This window comes from Populus trichocarpa, chromosome 4 (assembly GCF_000002775.5).
Source record: "Populus trichocarpa isolate Nisqually-1 chromosome 4, P.trichocarpa_v4.1, whole genome shotgun sequence".
Taxonomy (NCBI): Eukaryota; Viridiplantae; Streptophyta; class Magnoliopsida; order Malpighiales; family Salicaceae; genus Populus; species Populus trichocarpa.
Window position 1 is genome coordinate 2137319 of NC_037288.2, and position 21697 is coordinate 2159015.

Genomic DNA, 21697 nt, shown 5'->3' on the forward strand with positions numbered 1-21697 from the left:
TTGCTGCCTATGTACAAATACAACGGTGTAGCTGCAGAAAGTTCACATCACCAAGTCATGATCATCAACACCTCAGGAAAAATAAATCACTTGTTCATCACCAAATTGGAGTAGACATGGCCGAAGTCACATTCAAAAGGGAGTTTTTATTTTTTATTTTACTAAATAAAGACAAGCTATAACTCGATCGAGATTTATATCAAATTATTGGCATTACATGGCAGTTTACAAGTCTATGAAGCCGTTGAATTGTCTCGCTAAATTCGGAAAATTAATTAATAATGAAAAGGATAGAAAAATACAATCCAAAAATAATAAAACAACATGACTTGCAGTCTCAACCACAAATTCTAATTCAAGAATTGGTCCAACCATTTGGTTTGGTAATTTAATGCTATCTTTGTCACCCCTTTCAAGGTCAATATCAACTCGAGCCTCGGGAAAACAAATTTTTCCTCTAAGTAAAGATGCAATGATATGAGAATTCTCGAGGCATAATTTTGAACCCAAACATATAATTTTTAAATTAAAGGGATCAAATGAAAATTGAAAAACAATCTCGAGGCATTTTTCACCAAAGGCTCTGAGTGAACAGTGCCAAGTTAAAAAGGGGCTCTATTTTCCCTCACTTTCAATTTTGTTCCACTTATTCTTAATGTTTTTGTAAATAAAAAAAACCGAATCCTTTTTTTACAAAATAAACATCAATCTAGTATCGAATTCATTTTTTTTTACAATGTAATAATTATCAAAGAATCATCCCAACTCAATAGCTTAAACTTTTAGGTGAAGTCCCAAAATATAATTTATATTATTCTCTAAAGCTTGAAACTTACACAGATCCACATTACCTTATACTTGATTTTTATCAAATAAATAGGAATTGTGAGATTTGAACTCGTGATCGTTTGGTCATTAAGGCTCTGATATCATGTTAAAGAACCATTTCAACCCAATTACTTAAACTTTTAGGTGAAGTCCCAATATATGATTTATATTATTCTCTAACAATAATCTAATAGAAAATAAATTAAAAAAAAATTATCATAATCTACCGTGATAATAAATTTTTCACCAGATCTTTTAGCTTTTTTATATATAAAAAAAATGAATTACACATGGAGGATGTATTAGGATTTAAGAAAGTAAAAAAAGGATCATCCAAGCTTTGTAATATTAACGAAGACCCTTTCACAGTCACAAGTCCAATGCCATTCATGCATAGTGTTTACTCTTCCACCAACAATATTCTACAGAAAGCAGAAGTTGAAAGTTAGGTCACCTCCTCCCATTCATCTCACTCGTTAAATCCTTGAAGAAGCCCTGATTAGGCCCAGACATACCACATGCATGTGTTTTATGCTCTCTCTCTTTCTCTCTTTTTTTTTTTTTTCATTTTAAATATTGATATGATTTAATGGACTGACTTGATGATTATGGTATGGGAATTTAAATTATAAGATTAAGTTATGAGAAATAAAATTCAGAAAAAACCGTCTAGTCCCAACATAAATAACTCACATTTAATTAAATCAGAATGATGAATTTACATAGAAACTATACTTGAAAGAAGAATATTTGATATTGTGGTGTGAGGTTTTTTTAAAAAATATTTTTTGTTTATTTAGATTTTTTTAAAATTTTTTATATTAATATATTAAATTATTAAAAAATATTAAAAAATATATAAATATAAAATAAGATAAATATATTTTTAAAATCACCGAAAAAAAAGAAAACTATCACTCTCAAAAACTATAATAAAAAGAAAGTTCAAAATTAAAATATTGGTGTAGCCTTTTCAAAGAAAAATAAAGCAGACCAATGCATTCAAAAAAGCAAAAGTGCCAACAATCAAAAACACATGCTTTCAAGAACAAGACAATTTCTCCTTTTTCTTCTCTACCTAGCAACCATCACCAAGTATCTTCGAGATGAAGAAAGCAAAATGCCTGTAAACACACACTAGAGACACAGAGAGAGACCAAATTAGTGAAGCATAAAATCTAAAACAATGAGGCACCATTATGGCACAACCACTCTGTTCTTCTTCATCACTTTCCTTTCTCTCTTCTCCTCAAAATTTGCCTCATCTTTAGACACCTTAACAGCAACACAATCTCTCATAAATGGCCAAACTCTCATCTCCACAAGCCAGGGCTTTGAGCTTGGATTCTTCACTCCTGGCAATTCAAGAAACTGGTATGTGGGGATATGGTACAAGAACATACCAAGAACTTATGTGTGGGTTGCTAACAGAGACAAACCTCTTTCAAACTCCTCTGGAACCTTCAAAATCTTCAATCAAAGCATTGCTCTATTTGATCTAGCTGGGAAAGTCGTATGGTCATCCAACCAAACCAATGCGAGAAACCCAGTTATGCAGTTGCTAGATTCAGGAAACCTTGTATTGAAAGAGCAAGTAAGTGAAAGTGGTCAGTTTTTGTGGCAAAGCTTTGACTATCCAACTGATACTTTATTACCTGACATGAAGTTAGGCTGGGATCTCAACACGGGTCTAGACAGGTACTTGAGTTCATGGAAAAGCAGTGAGGATCCTGGTACAGGTGATTTCTCTTTCAAGCTAGAGTATCATGGATTCCCTGAAGTATTCTTGTGGAAAGATAATGAAATTGAGTATAGAAGTGGGCCATGGAATGGACAAAGATTTAGTGGTGTACCAGAGATGAAGCCTGTTGATTACCTGAGTTTCAATTTTATCACTGAGCAAGATGAGGTATATTACTCGTTTCACATAGCAACCAAGAATTTATATTCAAGATTGACAGTTACTTCATCTGGGCTGCTCCAACGATTTGCATGGATTCCAGAGACACAACAATGGAATAAATTTTGGTACGCACCAAAAGATCAGTGTGACAACTACAAAGAATGTGGTGCATATGGTATTTGTGACTCGAATGCATCACCAGTTTGCAAGTGCTTGAAGGGTTTTCAGCCTAAGAATCATCAGGCATGGGATTTGAGAGATGGGTCAGGTGGGTGTGTTAGGAAGACAAATCTGGAGTGCTTGAAAGATAAATTTCTGCACATGAAGAACATGAAATTGCCACAGAGCACAACATCATTTGTGGACAGGAGTATGAGCCTTAAGAATTGTGAATTGTTGTGCTCAAGGAATTGTTCTTGTACTGCTTACGCTAACTCAAATATCAGCAATGGAGGGTCTGGCTGTGTGATTTGGACCGGAGAGCTCTTTGATTTGAGACAATATCCAGAAGGTGGACAAGATCTTTATGTTAGATTGGCAGCTTCCGATATAGGTATGTTCATAACTCTCTCCTTTTTCGTTTCTACTACTTTTTTTTTTAAAAAAAAAAAACTTTAATTTCTTATAAATAGTGGAAGTTGGATAGGAAATATATGATTGTCTAGGAGTTGATTCGCATAGTCGATTTTGAATTCCGTGTGATCCTTGCATAACTTGAGCACAAACAATTAACATATGATGATTATTAACTAGGAAGAAGAGGAAATAAATTGTAGGTCTGAGACATAAATGTGCTGGTGCAAGGAATGTACGATTACATTAATGGATCACTGAATTTGCATCTACCCACCTTGTGATTCACGAGTGGTGTTGTGCGTTGCTTGTTTTTGAAAACAAAAAGGCAAAAGCCATCTTATGCAAATTCCAAGTAAATATCATCAAGAAGAAACCAAATTGTTGGTGCCTTGATTTTCTACTGATTGCTATCGATGAACCTTCTTTTTTTGTTTTTTAATCCTGGCCGTCCATTGTTTGGATCCCACTCCTGAGTGGGCTCCAGGTGTTTGAATAGACCAATTACATCACCGGCCGACTGTGATGGTACCCTTGGGGTAGGGTCCCCGTAATCTTGGAAGCAAATAAAAGAAAGACAAAATTTATGCATCACATGGTTGGGTGGTCAAGACTCAAGTGTGTTACACGCGCATTTGTTTGTTTTAAATTATTAATTTTTTTTAAAAAATAATCGTTATTATACTCTTAAATATCTCAAAAGCTTGATAACAATAAAACCAAAAACTAGAAATTCAATAACTTAAACTTTTTAAATATCTTAAATTATTAAGGTTTTTAATAAATTGATTAATTTTATTTGAATATGGTCAGGTCAATATCAATAATTGTTTAAATAAAAAAAATATTATTTTAAAAAAAAAAAATTTCTTCTAGATATACTTAATGACTTATTAATCAATTCGATAACTTAAATTCAGTTTTTTTTTTCTAATAACTATAGTTATTTGACCATAGTTAGAATTCGAGGATTGCTTAAATAGGATGGTAATAAAGATGGCTGTGATGGTCATATGTTTGTATAATTGTGAGAATAGGCAATCGCCGTCCTCTTTATGAAAGTTGTCCCATCTCTAAATGATTTTTTTTTCTTTTTTTAAGGATTGTCAAGTAGGCCCCATTTGATTAAAAGTTGGGTCCAAATAATCCCAGCGGTGATGGGCCGACATTGTTGACTTGTAGGTTCCTATTGGGTTACAAACTTGGGAGTCCTTTTCATCCCTTTTCTTTACAAAATCAAGATCACTATTAATAATTATTCATTTGGACCCACTCTCTTTTTTTTTTTCAATTTAATCCTCTAAAGTCAGTTTTGGAACTTTCGAGAGATTAGAAAAATTGACAAAGAAATGCATGGGTTAGATTTGCTATCTTTTCTTAAATCCCATCAAGGCATTGAGATAATTTCCCCCCATTTCTTTATGGTATAAGATTAGGGTACTTTTTAACTTTTGAAATTCTCGAGGCATCAAGATGATTTCCCTCTATTTTTCTTTTGTCACTGTATCATGTGAGCTTCTACCTATTTTTTTTTAGTTATTTTTAAATTATTTTTTTCTAAAAAAAATATTAAACTATCTTTTTTAATGTTTTTTCCGGTTAATTTTGATATACTGATATAAAAAATATTATTTTAATATATTTTTAATTAAAAAGTATTTTTAAAAAACACTCTACACTGTATTACAAAACACTTAATAATATAAGATTAAAACTAGAGTTTTTTTAATTAATTTTACAGATTATATCTTTTATCAGGTCTTAATTAGATTCATGCATAATAAATGATGAGCTGGCCTCCAAGCATGTGGATGATTTTTTTCCACAACATTTCTCAAGTAAGATATGGTTATCAAGCAGCCATTTGGTTGATTCTTAGAGCTGAAAACTACATATAATAGTTTGCAGAAATCATGGCTAGAATGAAGACTCACTGTGAAAGAAAGCCACGGCAGAAAAGCAAGTAGGTGACCCACAAGGACACTTGTTTCCATGGCCATGCGCCGGACCTATAATGGCTACTTATTAGTCAATGTTAGGTCAAGTGTTCGCATTTCTAACATGGTCTTAACTAAACTGGAAAAAAAATTGAGGGTGATTGATTTAGAAAACGCAAGTGAATGAATATCTTAAGCCTCGTAGGATCTTCAAAGTCAAGGCAACAAACACCCTTGGCATAATGTAGTGGAATCAAGACATGAATTTGGACTAAAGAAGGATAACAATCATCCTCAAGCTCGTACATTTTGGTGAAATTGTGCCCAAATGACCAAGACTAATAACAAATCTGTTCTTGTCAGGTGATGGAGGGAGTGCAGACACTATAATTATTTGCATTGCTGTTGGCATTGGCATTTTAATATTATCACTAACTGGCTTTTCCATATGGAAGAGGAAGAGATTGCTGAGTGTATGTAATGGAACACAGCAGAAAGGTAATGTAAAATTGATTCAAGAACTCAGTAAGGCGATTTGTATGAAAAGAAAGTAGTTGCTGTATTATGTTTATCCATGATGAATTTGTCTTGCAATCTCTAAAACCAGGTCCTCAAGAGAGAAGCCAAGATTTATTGTTAAATGAGGTGGTTATAAATAAGAAAGACTACTCTGGTGAAAAAAGCACAGATGAACTAGAACTGCCACTGTTTGATTTTAGTACAATAGCAGCAGCTACCGGCAATTTCTGTGACGAAAATAAACTTGGAGAAGGTGGCTTTGGTTGTGTTCACAAGGTAAATTCTTTTGTTAAGATAATGTAGGGAAAGAATTTGGAACGATTATCAGTAGCTTTAATGCAGACCAAATGCGTGACCCTGACAGAAAGTATGTGACAATGCCAGGGTAGGCTAGTAGAAGGCCAAGAAGTAGCAGTCAAGAGGCTGTCAAAGAAGTCTGGTCAGGGAACAGAAGAATTCAAGAATGAGGTCAGGTTAATTGCAAGGCTTCAACACAGAAATCTTGTTCGACTGCTCGGTTGCTGCATTGAGATGGATGAGAAGATTCTTATTTATGAGTTCATGGAAAACAGAAGCCTGGATTCTGTTCTATTCAGTTAGTCCCTTTTAACATTTGGTTCTCTTGTGCATCTCATTGATTAGATTTGAATTCAAGCTACTTATTTTGGTAAAAATATTGTTACAGATAAGGCAAAAAGCTCTCTACTAAATTGGCAGAGGCGCTTCAACATCATCTGTGGGACTGCTAGAGGACTTCTGTATTTACATCAGGATTCCAGATTTAGAATTATCCACAGAGATCTCAAAGCAAGCAACATTCTGCTTGATGGGGAATGGACTCCAAAAATATCTGACTTTGGCATGGCTAGAATATTTGGTGGAGATCAAACACAAGCAAACACCAGGAGGATAGTAGGAACATAGTAAGTACTACAACTAGATTTCTTTACTGCCTTAAGGCTGCAAATCTCACTTTCCTCTTCTTATCTAACTGTCATATTGGTTACATATAGTGGTTATATGTCTCCGGAATATGCAATGGATGGGCTATTCTCAGTGAAATCAGACGTTTTCAGCTTCGGAGTTTTAGTTTTGGAGATTGTATGTGGGGAAAAGAACAGGGGGTTTTATCACTCAAACAGTGAACTTAACCTTCTTGGGAATGTAAGTATACAAGTGAATTTCAGTGGCTTCACTTCTCATTGAAAATGAGAAACTTATTGATCGACAAACATTGAACTTGAAATTTTGCAGGTGTGGAGGCAGTGGAAAGATGGGAATGGATTGGAAGTGTTAGATATATCAGTTGGCAGTTCATATAGCCCTAGTGAAGTTTTGAGATGTATACAAGTAGGCCTTTTATGTGTCCAAGAGCGAGCAGAAGATAGACCAACAATGGCTTCTGCGGTGTTGATGTTGAGCAGTGAAACTGCATCAATGCCCCAGCCTAAAACTCCTGGTTATTGCCTTGGAAGGAGTCCTTTTGAAACTGATTCCTCTTCAAGCAAACAAGATGAATCATTCACTGTAAACCAAGTTACAGTTACAGTGCTAGATGCTAGGTAAAAGAAACTGTATAACTCTTCTAGCATATTTGTATATTCATAGATTTTGTTATACCTCCCCAGCTGTTGTGATTTACAGTTTTTGTGTATTGGTGCATCTCCTTTTGATAACTAGTGTGGGATATCCATGTTTAATTTATAGTTTATACAAGCTATAAGCAACCTTGGATCGGTTGTTTTCTCACAAGTGCACATAAAAATTGAATCACAAACATGAAGTTATGAAATGCTGTAGTTTGCTCGACATGTAAATCAATAACACAAGGAATTCAGAAATATTAGATTCCATCTAGCATATTTGTGTGTCTCATCAGTTTTTGAATGCTACATCAAGGGCTGCAATTCGCTGTTCTTGAGTATTAACAAGTAGCCTGAGACTGAGAATTCAGGATGATTAGAGTGCCAACCGATGCAAAAATTAAAGCCCGTTTCTGATCGACATTACAGATTTAAGATTGCCGGCAGACACTCTTGGAATCTAGCGACAGGCCAGAAACATGTTTGGCGTCCGAAAAGGAACGTGTAAAAGAAATTACTGTTCATAACCAGGAAACAGAAGACAAGAATCTCAACAAGTACATTCAGGATCTATTTTCCATCTCTCTTTGCAGATTCTAACTTGACAGACTAATTTCCTATCCAATTTGGTAAAAACACAACGCACTCAGATGAAAAGCAATTCATCCAGAGAAAATTAGACTATAGAGTAAATGAATACTATCAACAATATCAATCAAAATCCAAATTATGACCTAAGAAGAATTATCACAGCATCAGAATCATAGCCTTGTCTACAAAATCATCCTGAAAAAATCTGAAACACAGAAGATTAGAACATGAATAAGAAACATAGAGACTATTGAGTGCAGCTTTGCAAGTATTATCAGTACCTGGAATCAGCCTTTTTAGGCGAATCAGCTGCACATTCTACATGATTTTGTAGTAACAGTTCCCTCCAGAGAGAAGGATCTGATATCGTTTGCCGCAGGGACACTTGAAATGAACGATGAAGCAATCCCCAGATTTCTCCACACAAACAGATTCTTCATAATCTTTCATTGAATCACTCTGCATCAAACATATTATTCACAATCTTTCATTAAGTAAAATCATAACACACTCCAATTTAACAAAAATCATCTAACAGTCGAAAAGAATCGACAACTCAGTAATGAAACACAAGAATCATAAGTTCATTTTCGTGTCAGGACAAACAGAGAAATTAAGGGTAACAGTTTTACCTTTTCAGTTGCATCAGTAGGGTTATCTTCAGGGCCTAATTTCTCAGCTTCTTCTTCAAAATCACATGGCTCAGCAAAAAAGTCATCAGTATCGGGCATAATTTCGTCCCACCATTGATTTATTTCCTTCATGCTGTCCCTCATCTTCTTCAGCCACTGTTAATCACCATAAATTCCCCAAACCCTCGATTATAATCATCTTAAAGCCACAAAATCCTCTCTATATCCCAAGAATCCAAAAACAAAATATCTAAAAGGAAAATTTCCAAGAATCACATTTCCAAGAATCTTTTTATCATCATTATCAAAACTTAATTAAAAGATGCAGATTAAGACAATTACAACAGAAACTAATCAAGAATTACTACCAACCTTGAAACTGGAACTTCCATTGGAACTTGAAGACCTTGAAAGGCTCTTGTTAGGAGACAGGTCTGACACTGATCTTCTCAACGGTGGCTTTGGAGGCAGAGACGCACTTCCCTTCTTAGAACTCCCCGGTGGCGATTGTGCGACCAAGTTGGCCACATTTGGCGGGGCAAAAGGGTCAGAAAGGCAGCGGCGGAGGACAGGGTCAGTACTGCAAATGGGTTGGAGAATCTTGGAGAAACCCGATACAGAATTAGGGACATTGTTGTTGTCGTTAGTAGTAGTGGTTTCATGGGGTTCAACAAACAGTTTCCTGGGTTTCTTTGTGAGTTGGTCTTGTGGGTTATGGTCAGGAGACCTGCGTTTGTTGGCAGAGGAAGAGGCAGAGCAGCCACAAGTAGTGCAAGGAGTACTGTGGTGGTGGTTGTTGGTAGAGGGGTCAAGGCGGAGAAGAGAGAAATCAATGGATTCATCTTCTAAGTTGTTGGCTGCGGGGATTTGGAATTCTTGAAGATTAAAGTCGCACATTTCTATGATCTTTCGGCGGCGTTTCTCTCTGATCTTTCTTTCTCTCTTGGAAGGCGAAGGAAAGAAATCAAGAATAGGAGGCGTAGCTCTAAGTGGGGGATCATATATAGATTGAGAAGGGACATTGGAATACCAATAGTAGGATGACACGTAGCGGTTTTTTGGGTTTAGTGATGAGGTGGCAGAAGAAGATTGGTGAAGGAGGTAGTTTGTTTTCGCGCCAAGTTGATAACTGTAAAATAGTTCAGTTATGTTAGGTGGGCCTTTATGGGATCTTTGAATCGGTATATAAGACTAGTCAATTAGAAGCATTAATTTATTTCCAATCAAATTGATGATCCTTACCGTTTAGTCGTGGATGCTTACAGAAAGTGACACTGATCATCTTCTCAGCATCAACAACCGCAGTGGTTCTTCTGTTGGTTTTAGTTGCCTTGTACGTTTTATGGAAGAGGAAGAGACAGGGAGGTAGAAGGAGAATATGCACAAGCAGAGGAGAGAGTTTGGAAAAAAAAGGTGTTCTTCTAAGGGGTTGAGAAATTATTAGAGTTGTCAGTGTTAAGCAAAAACTGTGGAAGGATTCGATCTTTAATGCGTTTGGTCTGGCAAATCTAAGCTATTTGGTTTTTACTTTGTTGATTCTGCTTTCTCACTTTTTTATGTGTTTCATGTACTTTGATGTTGATTCCTCTTTCTGCTGCATGATCTTAGGAGGTTTTTGAATGCTGTAAGGATCTCTTGCTTTCTCAATTCACTGTGTTTCGCTGCACTCTGTTTTTCTGCATCTGTACTGAGTTCGAGCATAGCCAGGATCACGTTGCCCTAGATACGGATATGCTATAGTTTCTGTTTTTTCTTTGCCATTCATCCATACATAGAAGTGATTCTTTCTCTGAATATTCCCATTGTAAAGAATCTGAACGTGAAACTGTTGAAAGGAAATTAGTTCAAACAGATATAGAGTTATTATGAATCCCATTTTGGCGGTTTCCTTGTACAGATGTTCAATCTTCTGTCATGTCTGCTATATATTTTGACATTAGTGCTTGCATTGTTGGAGATATAGTCAACAGTGCTGCTTAGTTGATGGATAAATTGGTTTCAAGCCGAATAATGGTTATCAGGAAATCACAATTCAATTGGTTGGTTTTCTGTTTTGGGGGGGGGGGGGGGGGGGGGGGGGGTCTTTGAACTTTGAAAAAATTATAAATCGATCCCTGGAGCATAATTCAAAATTCTAGATAGAATCGAGGATGAATTATGGGCAAAATTTCAGTATAATTATTAATTTATGATATTTTTAGTTTGGTCATCTAATTAGAAAAAAATACAATTTGACCCTTAAAAATCTGAGAAATTTTCAGAATGGTCCCTAGCTATAATCTTAGTTTTTCAGATTGATTTGATGAATAATTGAGGGTTATTTGGTGAATTATTATTAAGTTTTATGACTTGTTTTCTTTTGAATTAAATTTCAGGAAAACCATTTAATTTTTTTGGCTTTTGGAAAAAATAACTAATTTGATTGATAAACATATAGGGTTATGAATTAGACCCTTAGTTAAGTATATTAAATAGATTGTACATTCTTTTCGAGTTGTTTTGGAATATACCTCCTTTTATATTCAGATAATCTCCTGATATTCTACCTATAGGACATCAATAGGATTGCTTTCGGTATCTGCTTTCGAGTTTTGTTCGTTTTTAAGTCAGGTGAATAGCTAATTTTTCATATGCATAAGAAATAATATAAATATTTGAATTGTTAAGATGAATTAGATTGTGCTTCTTGATAATATATATGTTGATTATTAACCTTATTATGATAAAGTATGATCAATTGTTGAATCTAAATTCTTGATATAAGCCAACATGTACTTTTGAATTGACTTTTAAATTGATAGTTCTTCATTTAATTAATGTCACGAGTTGAGCCTTGAGATGTGAATATGTTTGTTTTATTATGATATGAACATATTGTATGCCGATCAGAATACATATGCTAACAGGGTAGTGTTAGTCTTTGTGCACATCGTATATGAAATCATAGTTGGTCAGGGGAGTCACTAACTTATGTGGACTGATTATCTCACAGTACAAAGCCACATGCTTATTGCATTTTGATTTTTTGATGAACTTTATCTTATGATATTCTTGTTATGACCTATTTGAGAAACTTTCCTAAAAGAATCTAAAACCATATTTGTATATATATTTCTTATTATTGTATTATCTCGTATATTTATATTGAACGTTATCTACTTAGTAAATTGTTGAACTCATCCTTTTATTATTTTTTTTCCAAGCTTATAACTTGTTAGCAAGTTATTTTTATTGAATCTTCAAAACCTGCTTTTTTGCTCTGATATAACAATTACAACGTTGCACGGAAGATAGGCGTATATGACTGCTTCCATTCTATCCTTCTATCTTAAAGCATTTGAATCTCTCTCTATTTCCCCCCTGATTTTTTTTATCTTCTTATTACGGTTTTACTTTGTGTTCGAAACTTACAAAATCCGTATAAAGCACTAGTAAGCTCCGAAGTTATTGTTGGCTAAATTATTAGCTTGTGTGTGGTCACAACAACATCAAAATGCAGGTTTTAAGGGAGAAAACAAGTCTGCAATTTTCTGCAGAATAGCATGAACAAGAGGAGATATACATTGTAGAAACTTATCACACTTTTCTTTCTTGTCTTCTTCCTTTTATTTTCTTCTTCATACATCTCCAGAACTTTCAGCCACATATATACACATAAAACCAACACACCTTAGCCTTACACTTGTTCATCTTAATCACCTTTTAATCTAACTATTACTCTCTTTCTAACACAATTTAACTAACTAAAATCAAGGTTAAATAATTGTCACATTAACTTTACTAGTTACAGCATACGAACCTTAACAGTTATGCCATGCCGTGATCATTTAACAACAGGCTTTTGCCCATGCAAGTGTTAACTTACCGCAGAACTTAATATTCATTGCATTCGACAGAAACCAATTGCGTCGGGTTTAGTTAAGGGAAAATATTGTCAATCTGACGAGAGTTTTTAACAGAAATGTGGAAAATGAAGTTGTTGAACAGTATTTACAGGACCAAGGAAGTTGACAGTTACCGTTGCAGACTGCAGAGTTGACAAATTATAATCTGCACAGAACAATCAGTAAACACCTGTTAATGGATCAAACAAATGCCAAGATATTCTCAAGTGGCAATGTAGAAAATTTTACCTATTAGATAACTTATAATCCACACCTGTAATCAGGAAACTGCATGTGCTTACTGCTAGTGTTGACATATTTCAAATGAAATAAATGTAATATTTTGTGAAGGCAGCCACGATATCATTTCTGCTATTGACCATATTTTCCATTTCTTGTTCAAGTTCTATCTAGCAAGACAAAATATGGACCTGCTTAGTCTAATATATTACAGTTCCTTTTCTACATCAACTAATCAAGAAGAGTGGAAGAACAAGCACTTGTTTTTGCCCAACATAATCAAAATTGACCGCAGAAATGGTGACTACTGGTTAGCAGATGAAATTTCATCAACGTTGAGAAATCATTTAAAGAATGCTATTTCTTCGTGTCAAGAAATCGAGAGTAAATGTATGGAAAAAAGACCACATAAATTTGAACTGAAGAGAGTGGAACTAAATCAATCATGGATACCAAGAAATCACTCCTGATCTTTTTTCTTATAGTCTTCTTGCCTTTATGTGATTCCATATATATAAATATATACCATAACCGTTAATCAATCCCTTACAGCTAGCAATGTTCTGATTTCAAAAGAAAGAACTTTTGCATTTGGATCTTTTAGCCCTGGTAAGTCAAGGTATAAATATCATGGCATCTGGTATCATAAGATAACAAGACAAACTCTTGTGTGGGTAGTAAACAAAAATGATCCCATTAGTGGTCCCTCAGGGGTCCTCGTGGTAAACCCTGAGATGGAAAACGTGTTCTGACATGAAGTTTCCTCCGTGGTCCACTATAAGATCATCAAGTGCTGGTGCAGCTCAGTTCCTGGATTCTGGAAATCTTGTTTCGGTCAAAAATGAAAGTAAAAGAATTGTTTGGCAAATATTTGATTATCCTACTGATACGATGCTTCCAGTGATGAAGATCACGTTGGACGGCGAGTTGGTCTTGATCGGTTCTTAACACTGTGGAGATCAATGATGACCCAGGTAGTGGGGACTACACATGCAAGCTCAGCCCTGCTGGGTCTCCACAGGTCTTTTTGTACAAGGGTTCTGTGAGGCCCGTAGTAACTTTTTTTTTTTATAAAAAAAGTCTTAGCCTAAATGGTTTTGTTTCCTTTGCTAGCCCATGTTAGTCCAATTTTTGCGGCCCAAAACGTGTGTGTGTGTGTGTCCAGCTGAGACCTAGACACGCACGTTTTCTTACTCTCCCGTTTCTCTACCCTTTTGCTGTAAATTCCTTTCTCTTCAAGCACGAAGTTAATTAATTAAGCAAGTTACTGTAAGTTTCCTTTTTTTTTTTTTAATTATTTCTATTTGTTTCATTGTATTATTTTGGGTTTATTTTTTTATAATTAGTTCCTTAGAATGTTAGAGTTTATGATAATTTAAGAGTTTGTTTGATTAATTTATGTATGTGTATACCATATATTTGTGAGCATGTATTTAAGTTGTATTAAGAATAATTAGCATGTGATTTTGATTAATAGATATATTTTGGGTAAAACCTAAAGAATTTGAATGCTTGAAAGAAATAGGGAATTGTTGCAGAATTATATAGAAAAATCATGTTAAAATTATGAAAAATCTGTTTCTAGGTTGAAAATGGTGAAATTTCTGTTTGGTCATTGAGTTTTGGTAAATTATGATTTTGCTCCTAGATTTTGAAAAATTACAATTTAATCCCTGTGCTTAAATAATAGTTTTAAGATAGATTTTGATAGAAAATTAAGTTTTATTTTTGGTTTATTATAAAAAATAAGTTTATTTTGAATTAAAATTTAATGTTATTTTACAATAAAATATGTTTAAGTACTTTAGAAGTCCCGCATAAAATAAAACATATTTGTATTTGTACTATGAGGGGATTTTAAAGTACCTAAATATGTTTTATTGTAAAATATAAGTAAAACTTAATTTTCTATCCAAATCTATCTTAAAAACAATTATTTATATATAGGAACTAAATTGTAATTTTTCAAAAACTAAAGGCAAAATCATAAGTTTTCAAACTCAAGGACCAAACTAAAACTTTGCCAACTTCAACCTCTAAACATGATTATTTCTATATAATTCTACAATAATTCCCTATTTTCTTTAAGCATTCAAATTCTTTAGGTTTTACCCAAATAATATATATATATATATATATATATATATATATATATATATATATCAAAATCAGATACTAATTATTCTTAATACATGTTTATAAGCATATATTGCTACACATATTCAAATCAATTCAATAAACCCCTAAATTATAATAAACCCCTAAATTATAATAAACCCTAACATTCCAACTAACTAATTATAAAAGAATAAACCCAAAATAATACGATGAAAAAAATAGAAAAGGATAAAGGAAACTTGTAATTTGCTTAAATAATTAGCTTATTGCTTGAAGAGAAAGGAATTTGCAGCAAAAGGAAAGAGAAACGGGACAGTAGCTCTCGGCCGAAGAAGAAAAAAACAAAAAGAGTAAGCTGGGCATGTGTGTGTGTGTGTGTATGGACACTTTTTGGGCCAAAGAAATTGGACTAACATGGGCTAGTGAAGGAAACAAAACCATTTGGGCTACCGTTTTTTTCACAGATGGAGTGTGAGCAGCTGTGCTTGAGGAATTGTTCATGTTCGGCGTTTGCAAGCTTAGGTTTTGAAAGGAATGGAGTTGGCTGCTTGACTTGGTATGGAAAATTAATGGAAATAACAGAGTTTGAAGATGGACGTGAAATGTATGTTCGAGTGGATGCAATTGAGCTAGGTATTCTTGTTCTTGCCTTGCCCTGCTACCAGTCTTGAATGGAACCATGCCGCATGCTAATGGTCAGGGTTAACTTGGCATTATGGTATGAAGGCCTCAGCATATATAGTTTTAACAGCCAGGTCCATGGCGGGTGGAAGTAACTGGGTCTATTCATCACAACAGTGGAAATCACAGTTCATGTCGAGGTCGACGAACTGCCAAACACCCTGCATACTAGATGGTAAAGCATTTCTATAGTTTATAGAATTTGCTGATCATAATTTCTTTATTGACGTGAACTCTTTTTATAAGGTAACGTACAAGGTGCATGTAATATAAATACAATGACTAAAAGTTTGTTTCAGCTGAAGTTGTATGTTGACAAGGAGTCTTCAGAGGATAGGTATACAACACACGTGAGTTTATTTATCTGCAGTGGATGATTATTGTTTGTGTTGTAGATAATCCTTAACATAGTTCTCTTGAAGTCCATAATTTGATTTCAAACCATTCTGAAAATACAGCAGCTGACATTATATACATGACTATTAAGAAATTGCTTATGTTAATGTATCCTACTTAGTAGTAGTGTGTCTGAGTCAAGAGCAAGAACAGCCAGCTGAAAAACTGTCCTGTTTTTGCTCTCGCTTTCAATTTCTCTTTGCGACTTGCATGTTTTAGCTCATCGCTATAGAAGAATCTGATAACCAAAAACTCTTTCTTGTAATCACAAAGATGAAAGATTTCTTCTTTATTTCAGTCTGTAAAGGAAAGAAATCATTGAAAGATACTAAATTGTAAAGACAAAAGGAGATGGCTAACAAACCGTGCATCAGAGGTTTGAACTTTGAATCTGGGTGTTGCCAGCATGCATGGCAGCAGTTCAGACCAGGCTAGGTGTTTCCCTTCCTATTTCTATCTGCATCTCCTTTTCATTTATGCCTAGGCTAAATTATCATCCCTGTTAGTTACGAGTTTCACCAATCATAATTAAGAACATTCTTTGATCATAGCTACAATTGTTTTTAGTTACCTCGAACCAAGTTAATAGTGCAGTGTACGATCAGTTAACGATTCTGAGAGAAACATCTTCAGGGAGTTGCAACCCAGTAATGGTCAGCCGTGTTTATTTATAGCTAATTCTACTCCACCACCACCACCATCATCATCTTCTTGTACCTCAATTAGGGTATGAGGCTTACTGCAAATTTCTCTAAAAATGAATGCAGGTTCTTTTGGAGAAGGAATAGCTGCTTCAGAACTACTCAACATGAAAACAACAGCTAACATGGAGGGTCTGTCCATAGCATTTTCTTGCACACACAAGAGCCCGATTTGAATGCATTTCAAGACTTCTTGAGGGTGATATAACTCCTGCAATGATGAATCAACTATCTCCAACGCTCTCTCTTCTCTCCATAGCTCCCACACCTGTGTGGTTCATAGCATTAACAAACAAGAGGAGATGATAGTCAACATCAAATTGTATCTATTGTAGTCAGTACTGCTAGAAGTCTCTTACATGCCCAATCAAGGTCAAGGAAGAATCCTGTAGATTATATCTGTTGTTCCTCTTGCCACTTACAATCTCTAATAACATAACCCCGAAACTAAACACATCTGATTTCACCGAAATTTTGCCAAACGCAGCATACTCTGGTGACATGTATCCACTGCAAAGGAAAAATAGGCAGATAGTCCTTGATGTTAACTAAATTTTATACTCATCATTCATGAATATTATGTCAATCTCTCTTTTCAGATGTGCTGCTGTACTTACAATGTTCCCATAACTCTACGTGTCTCGTCTTGTATTTGGTCCCTTCCAAATATTCTAGCCATTCCAAAATCTGAGATTTTTGGGGTCATCTCTGCATCTAATAGAATGTTGCTACATTTCAAGTCCCTGTGAATGATTCTCAACCTTGAGTCCTGGTGAAGATATAGAATCCCACGAGCGATGCCAACTATAATGACAAACCGTGTGCTCCAATCCAGGAACAGTTCTCTTGTTTCATCTGTAAAAGAAGTTTCAAGTTTTTCATTTGAACAAGCGTTAAGATGTAGTCAATATGAAAAGGCTTACCAAAAAGAAATGAGTCTAAGCTTTTGTTTGGCAAGTATTCGTAAATTAGCATCGGTTCTCCTCCCTGAATGCAACAGCCTACAAGTTTCACAAGATTCCTGTGTTGAAGCTTCCCAATTACCTTGACTTCATTTGTAAATTCTTCTATTCCTTGTCCTGAATTTTTTGAGAGTCTTTTGACAGCAATCTCCTCCCCATTAGGTAGCTGACCCTAACATCACTCTGGCTAATCAATCCAAAGTTCAAACACAATTGAAGAGAGAATCAACAACTAATTTCTGAGATGTTTCATAAAGAACTACCTTGTAAACTGAACCAAAACCACCTTCCCCAAGTTTGTTATCTGGGGAGAAGTTTTTTGTGGCAGCAGATAGTGTGCTGAGCTTGAAGAAATCCAAGTCTACATCATTGCCACTTCTCCGGAGCTCGTTTGCCACCCAAGTCTCTTAATTAGTAGAATTTTCAATGACGGGAAACAGTAAGTGAATGCCTTCCTCAAAACAATTCTTAGAACAAAAAGTGTTTAAAGCGGCTGAAAACAATAGGACAAATATAAGCAGAACTGCTAAAATCTCCAAGGTATTCGTTCTGTCGATTGTCAAAGAAGATACACTAACAGCATCACCATATGAAATACTATTGGGGTGGAGCTTATCAGCTATTATTTTTATGGATGGTTGCTTTATCAGTTTATCTACCTTGTGTTGCGAGGATTGCTTTGTCTTACCTTTTTCTCCTCTCTTCCTGAGCCACAAATAACCAAGCACGCTAATGATCAACGATGTTGATAAAACAGCTGGAATAAGAACGGTCAGCAACCCCTTTTCATGAGAACCTTTTGATTTCCTTGCATTCTCAGCTGCATGAGAGTGAGAAGAGTACAGAGAACTTGAAATTTTTGTTACGAATGGTAACCGAATAGATGGTAACTGAAACAGAACCAAAACAATTCTTTGCCCACTGATATTATTGTTTATGAGAAATGTTTCAGGAAAGTATTGCTTTTTATTTGAAAATTTAGAGCAAAGCAAGAAGTACCTAATTCAAGCGCATCAACACGAACATACAGATCATATCTGTCATTCCTATCATATGTTGTGTCCATTAATTCTCCATGCCATGTAATGCAGCCCTTTGCTATTCCTGGAGCATCTACAATTGCATACGCAGAGCATGAGCAATTCATCTGGCATTGCTTTTCGCAGTTTGCACGACTCATACTTGTGTTCACCCAAACTGCAAATGAAGAATCAGGAAGTAATACTTTGTCCACCTTCACAAACCCTTCTCCAGGATCGCACACTGAGGAGGATTCTAGTCCCTTGCTGACACAACCACCAGACCCATCTCTCAGATACCAGTTCCTTGCATCCTTGAGTTCATATCCAGGCAAACAAGCGCACTCATACCTGGTAATGTCAACAGGTTCACACGTGCTATAAGCACCACATTTTCCATACCAATCACATTGGTGCTTAGGTGCTGCCCAGAACTCCTTCCATTTGTGGTCACTTACATGCCATGTTACAACCTTCAAAAACCCTGTATGATCCACCATTATTCTAAGGATAATGGAATCATCAATAGGTGTGTAGACAAAGTATACTTCATCTTGAATGTTTACGAAGCTTTCCTTGTACAATTGCCACTGGCCTCTCCATGGCCACGAGGCTGTTCGCCAATAACGTTTTGTACCCCTGTAGAGAAAGAATTGTGGTAAGCTACTGGGAAAGAGCTTAAACGAGAAGTCCCCGGTTGCAGGGTCATCTGCTGATCTCCATGATGTCAGAAACAGTTCCTGACCTGTTTTCCTATTTAAACCAAGTTTCATTCCTGCTAGCATGGTATCAGTAGGATAATCAAAACTTTGCCACACAACTCCCTTACTTGTAGTCTGGACCAGAACCAGATTTCCTGAATCCAAAAGCTGAGCTTCACAAGTATATCCAACAGAACAATTTGCAGACCATACTGGAACCGTTCGGTCAGAGTCACCATAGAGGACGAGGTTTCCATATTGGTTGATGGAGAGAAACCCTGAGGAGCCATTGATTGGATGCCCTCTATTTGCCACCCACACAACAGTTTGTTCAGGTACCTTATGATACCAAATTCCAAGGTATCTAAAGCTTGAATTACCAAGGCTAAAAAATCCTAATGCAAAATTGTTTTCTTTGGAGATTACAAGGCTTCCATCTTTAACTGTCTGGTTTGTCTTTATGGCGTCCATGTAAGTACATGAAGTGAATTGGAGGGTTAGAAGAAACATAGAATGTAGAAAACGTTTTTTGGCAATCATTCCCTCACCTAAGTGGTGGAAATGTGAACAGAGTATGATAAATCTAATTTTGTGTGACTTCTGGGACTTCAGAATCTGGGGCAAGGTCACCTTGCGTGTTTCTTGGTGTTGACTTTGCTAACGAGCAATAAATATATAATGAAAATGATGCTTGGAGGAACTTAGATTGTAAAAGGGAACTCTGGCATGTGTGGATGTGTAGAAATAATCTAATAACAAAGTTTGCTTTCCACGTTCATATTCTTGACTTCACCTTAGCAGCCACTCAAGACAACCAGACAACCATTATACAAATGTGTTCAAGAGTTGTCTGTATCTCTCTGACATGGAAATTTCTTTTAAAAATCGTTAGCAGCCATTTTTTAAGTTATAATGCATCCTGCAAATATCTGTAAACCCCAAGTGATGAAGATCAAAATTTCCCTAGGCTGTATTCTATTTCAATGACTTTTAAAAGTTGACTTTGCGTACATGCATTTGATGACTTAAACATATAACCTTTTTATGTTGAAAATTGTCACAGCTCGATTCCCCTTCAAGTTCCTTACCTATGTGATCCAAAACATACACACCAACCTTTTCTTTTAATTTAATCAGAGTTCTTTGTAGCATTTTATGTCATAATTAATTTCATAACATGAATTAATTATCTTAATATGATCCTTAATACAACTCAATAAATGTGAAGCAATAACTAGACATAACTTAATAATATTAATTACAATAAAAAAGGGAGGTTTTGAAAGTCCAACAAAAACAATATGCTAACTAAGCTATAAGCTTTAAAAAAATAATAATAAGAGGATGAATTTAATAACTCAGTGAGTAAATAACATTTAATATACATCCATAATGTAATATAGCAATGAAGAATATATACAAGTTTGACTTCATGCTTTTACAGGTGAGTTTCATATGCAGACTATAACAAGAAATATCACAAGGTAAAGCTTGTCAGAAAATCAATATGCAGTGAGCATGACGCTTCAGAATGTGGGATGATTAGTCACCATAGGTTAGTAACTCCCCCAACTAACTAGGGTTTAGAATAATACTGTGCATAAAGGCTAACACTACTATATTAGTATGGGTATATAGATTGACATACCACAAGGTCATAATCAAACAGAACATAATCATTTCTTAAAAGCTCAGTTCATACAATCAATCAAATGAGGAGCTATCAATTTAGATATGCATAGTATCTCATATCAAGAAATCAGTTTTAATAAGTGATCATGATTCATCATAAACAAAGATAATGAGCAATATATATTTTACTAAGAAGCATGGTCTAAATCATATTAACAATTCAAATATCTATACCATGTCAAAGAACCAACTCAACCTAAAAGTTTAAATTGTTAGGTAAGACCCCGAGATATGATTTACATAATTCTTTAACACACTATCTCAAGTAAAAACGCTTTGGGCTTGAAACTTGCACATGTTCACACTACATTCTGTTTAATTATCAAATAAAATGAAAGTTGTGAGATTCGAACTCGTAACCACTTGTCCAACAATGCTTTGATACTATGTCAAAGAACCAACTCAACCTAAAAACTTAAGCTATAAGGTGATGTAAACCCCATATTCTTATCCCATCATACCCAAGCCCAAAGTTCATCCCAAACCCAACCCTACTAACCTAGGTATTTAAAGAAATGTTGATAAAGAATTATTTTTTTCTTTCTTTTCCTCTTTTCTTCTCTCTACCATAACTTCCTCCCATATATACCAAGGATTTCAGTTTTAGCTTAAGTTTTGATTCAAGAAAGTTTGAAGAAACAAGTAAGTGATTCCTTTTTTTGTTATTCTTGATTAAGAGATTGATTATGGAAGGATGTAAGAATTGTTTAGGGTTTTTAAATTGTTTAGATGATTAA

At 35.1% G+C, this 21697-nt stretch overlaps 3 protein-coding genes and 1 long non-coding RNA gene across 6 annotated transcripts; 1 reads left to right on the top strand and 3 right to left on the bottom strand.

Annotated features, from left to right (window-relative positions):
• Positions 1-1798: 1798 nt before the first annotated feature.
• LOC127905164 (uncharacterized) lies at positions 1799-2630 on the bottom strand. The gene is made up of 2 exons (XR_008058915.1): positions 2484-2630; positions 1799-2404 (listed from the first exon to the last, which is right to left on the bottom strand). It is a non-coding gene; the product is annotated as an uncharacterized LOC127905164 (long non-coding RNA).
• Positions 2015-7436, top strand: LOC7458588 (receptor-like serine/threonine-protein kinase SD1-8). The gene is made up of 7 exons (XM_002304930.4): positions 2015-3284; positions 5605-5739; positions 5849-6036; positions 6145-6355; positions 6446-6683; positions 6774-6924; positions 7015-7436. The coding sequence occupies exons 1-7, from the start codon at positions 2015-2017 to the stop codon at positions 7324-7326; spliced, it is 2505 nt and encodes an 834-aa protein (XP_002304966.1). The 3' UTR covers positions 7327-7436.
• Positions 7437-7703: 267 nt separating this feature from the next.
• LOC7458589 (uncharacterized) lies at positions 7704-9537 on the bottom strand. The gene is made up of 4 exons (XM_002305591.4): positions 8939-9537; positions 8567-8722; positions 8216-8393; positions 7704-8139 (listed from the first exon to the last, which is right to left on the bottom strand). The coding sequence occupies exons 1-3, from the start codon at positions 9461-9463 to the stop codon at positions 8253-8255; spliced, it is 822 nt and encodes a 273-aa protein (XP_002305627.4). The 5' UTR covers positions 9464-9537; the 3' UTR covers positions 7704-8139; positions 8216-8252.
• Positions 9538-16140: 6603 nt separating this feature from the next.
• On the bottom strand, positions 16141-19999 carry LOC7494306 (G-type lectin S-receptor-like serine/threonine-protein kinase At1g11410). 3 transcript variants are annotated; one of them, XR_002981359.2, is made up of 8 exons: positions 18548-19999; positions 18237-18368; positions 17812-17954; positions 17510-17720; positions 17204-17441; positions 16946-17096; positions 16457-16854; positions 16141-16370 (listed from the first exon to the last, which is right to left on the bottom strand). XR_002981359.2 is itself a non-coding variant. In XM_024599361.2 (7 exons), exons 1-7 carry the CDS (start codon positions 19806-19808, stop codon positions 16540-16542), a joined length of 2445 nt encoding a protein of 814 aa, XP_024455129.2. In that variant the 5' UTR covers positions 19809-19999; the 3' UTR covers positions 16141-16539. The 3 variants fall into 3 exon arrangements, 2 of the variants coding, with proteins under 2 accessions (XP_024455129.2, XP_024455128.2); XM_024599361.2 differs by having other exon boundaries at positions 16141-16854; positions 17510-17714; XM_024599360.2 differs by having other exon boundaries at positions 16141-16854.
• Between the last annotated feature and the right edge of the window lie 1698 nt (positions 20000-21697).

What these genes read in the sequence shown, in the direction of transcription:
- LOC7458588 (XM_002304930.4), top strand. Translation starts at nt 2,015, where the DNA reads ATGAGGCACCATTATGGCACAACCACTCTGTTCTTCTTCATCACTTTC. An exon ending in CCTGGATTCTGTTCTATTCA is followed by an intron (nt 6,356 to 6,445) that starts GTTAGTCCCTTT and finishes ATATTGTTACAG; the next exon opens with ATAAGGCAAAAAGCTCTCTA. An exon ending in AGGAGGATAGTAGGAACATA is followed by an intron (nt 6,684 to 6,773) that starts GTAAGTACTACA and finishes GGTTACATATAG; the next exon opens with TGGTTATATGTCTCCGGAAT.
- LOC7458589 (XM_002305591.4), bottom strand. Translation starts at nt 9,463, where the DNA reads ATGTGCGACTTTAATCTTCAAGAATTCCAAATCCCCGCAGCCAACAAC. An exon ending in ATGGAAGTTCCAGTTTCAAG is followed by an intron (nt 8,723 to 8,938) that starts GTTGGTAGTAAT and finishes GGTGATTAACAG; the next exon opens with TGGCTGAAGAAGATGAGGGA. An exon ending in CTACTGATGCAACTGAAAAG is followed by an intron (nt 8,394 to 8,566) that starts GTAAAACTGTTA and finishes TGTTTGATGCAG; the next exon opens with AGTGATTCAATGAAAGATTA.
- LOC7494306 (XM_024599360.2), bottom strand. Translation starts at nt 19,808, where the DNA reads ATGATTGCCAAAAAACGTTTTCTACATTCTATGTTTCTTCTAACCCTC. An exon ending in CTTAGACTCATTTCTTTTTG is followed by an intron (nt 17,442 to 17,509) that starts GTAAGCCTTTTC and finishes CTTCTTTTACAG; the next exon opens with ATGAAACAAGAGAACTGTTC. An exon ending in CCTTGACCTTGATTGGGCAT is followed by an intron (nt 16,855 to 16,945) that starts GTAAGAGACTTC and finishes TGAACCACACAG; the next exon opens with GTGTGGGAGCTATGGAGAGA.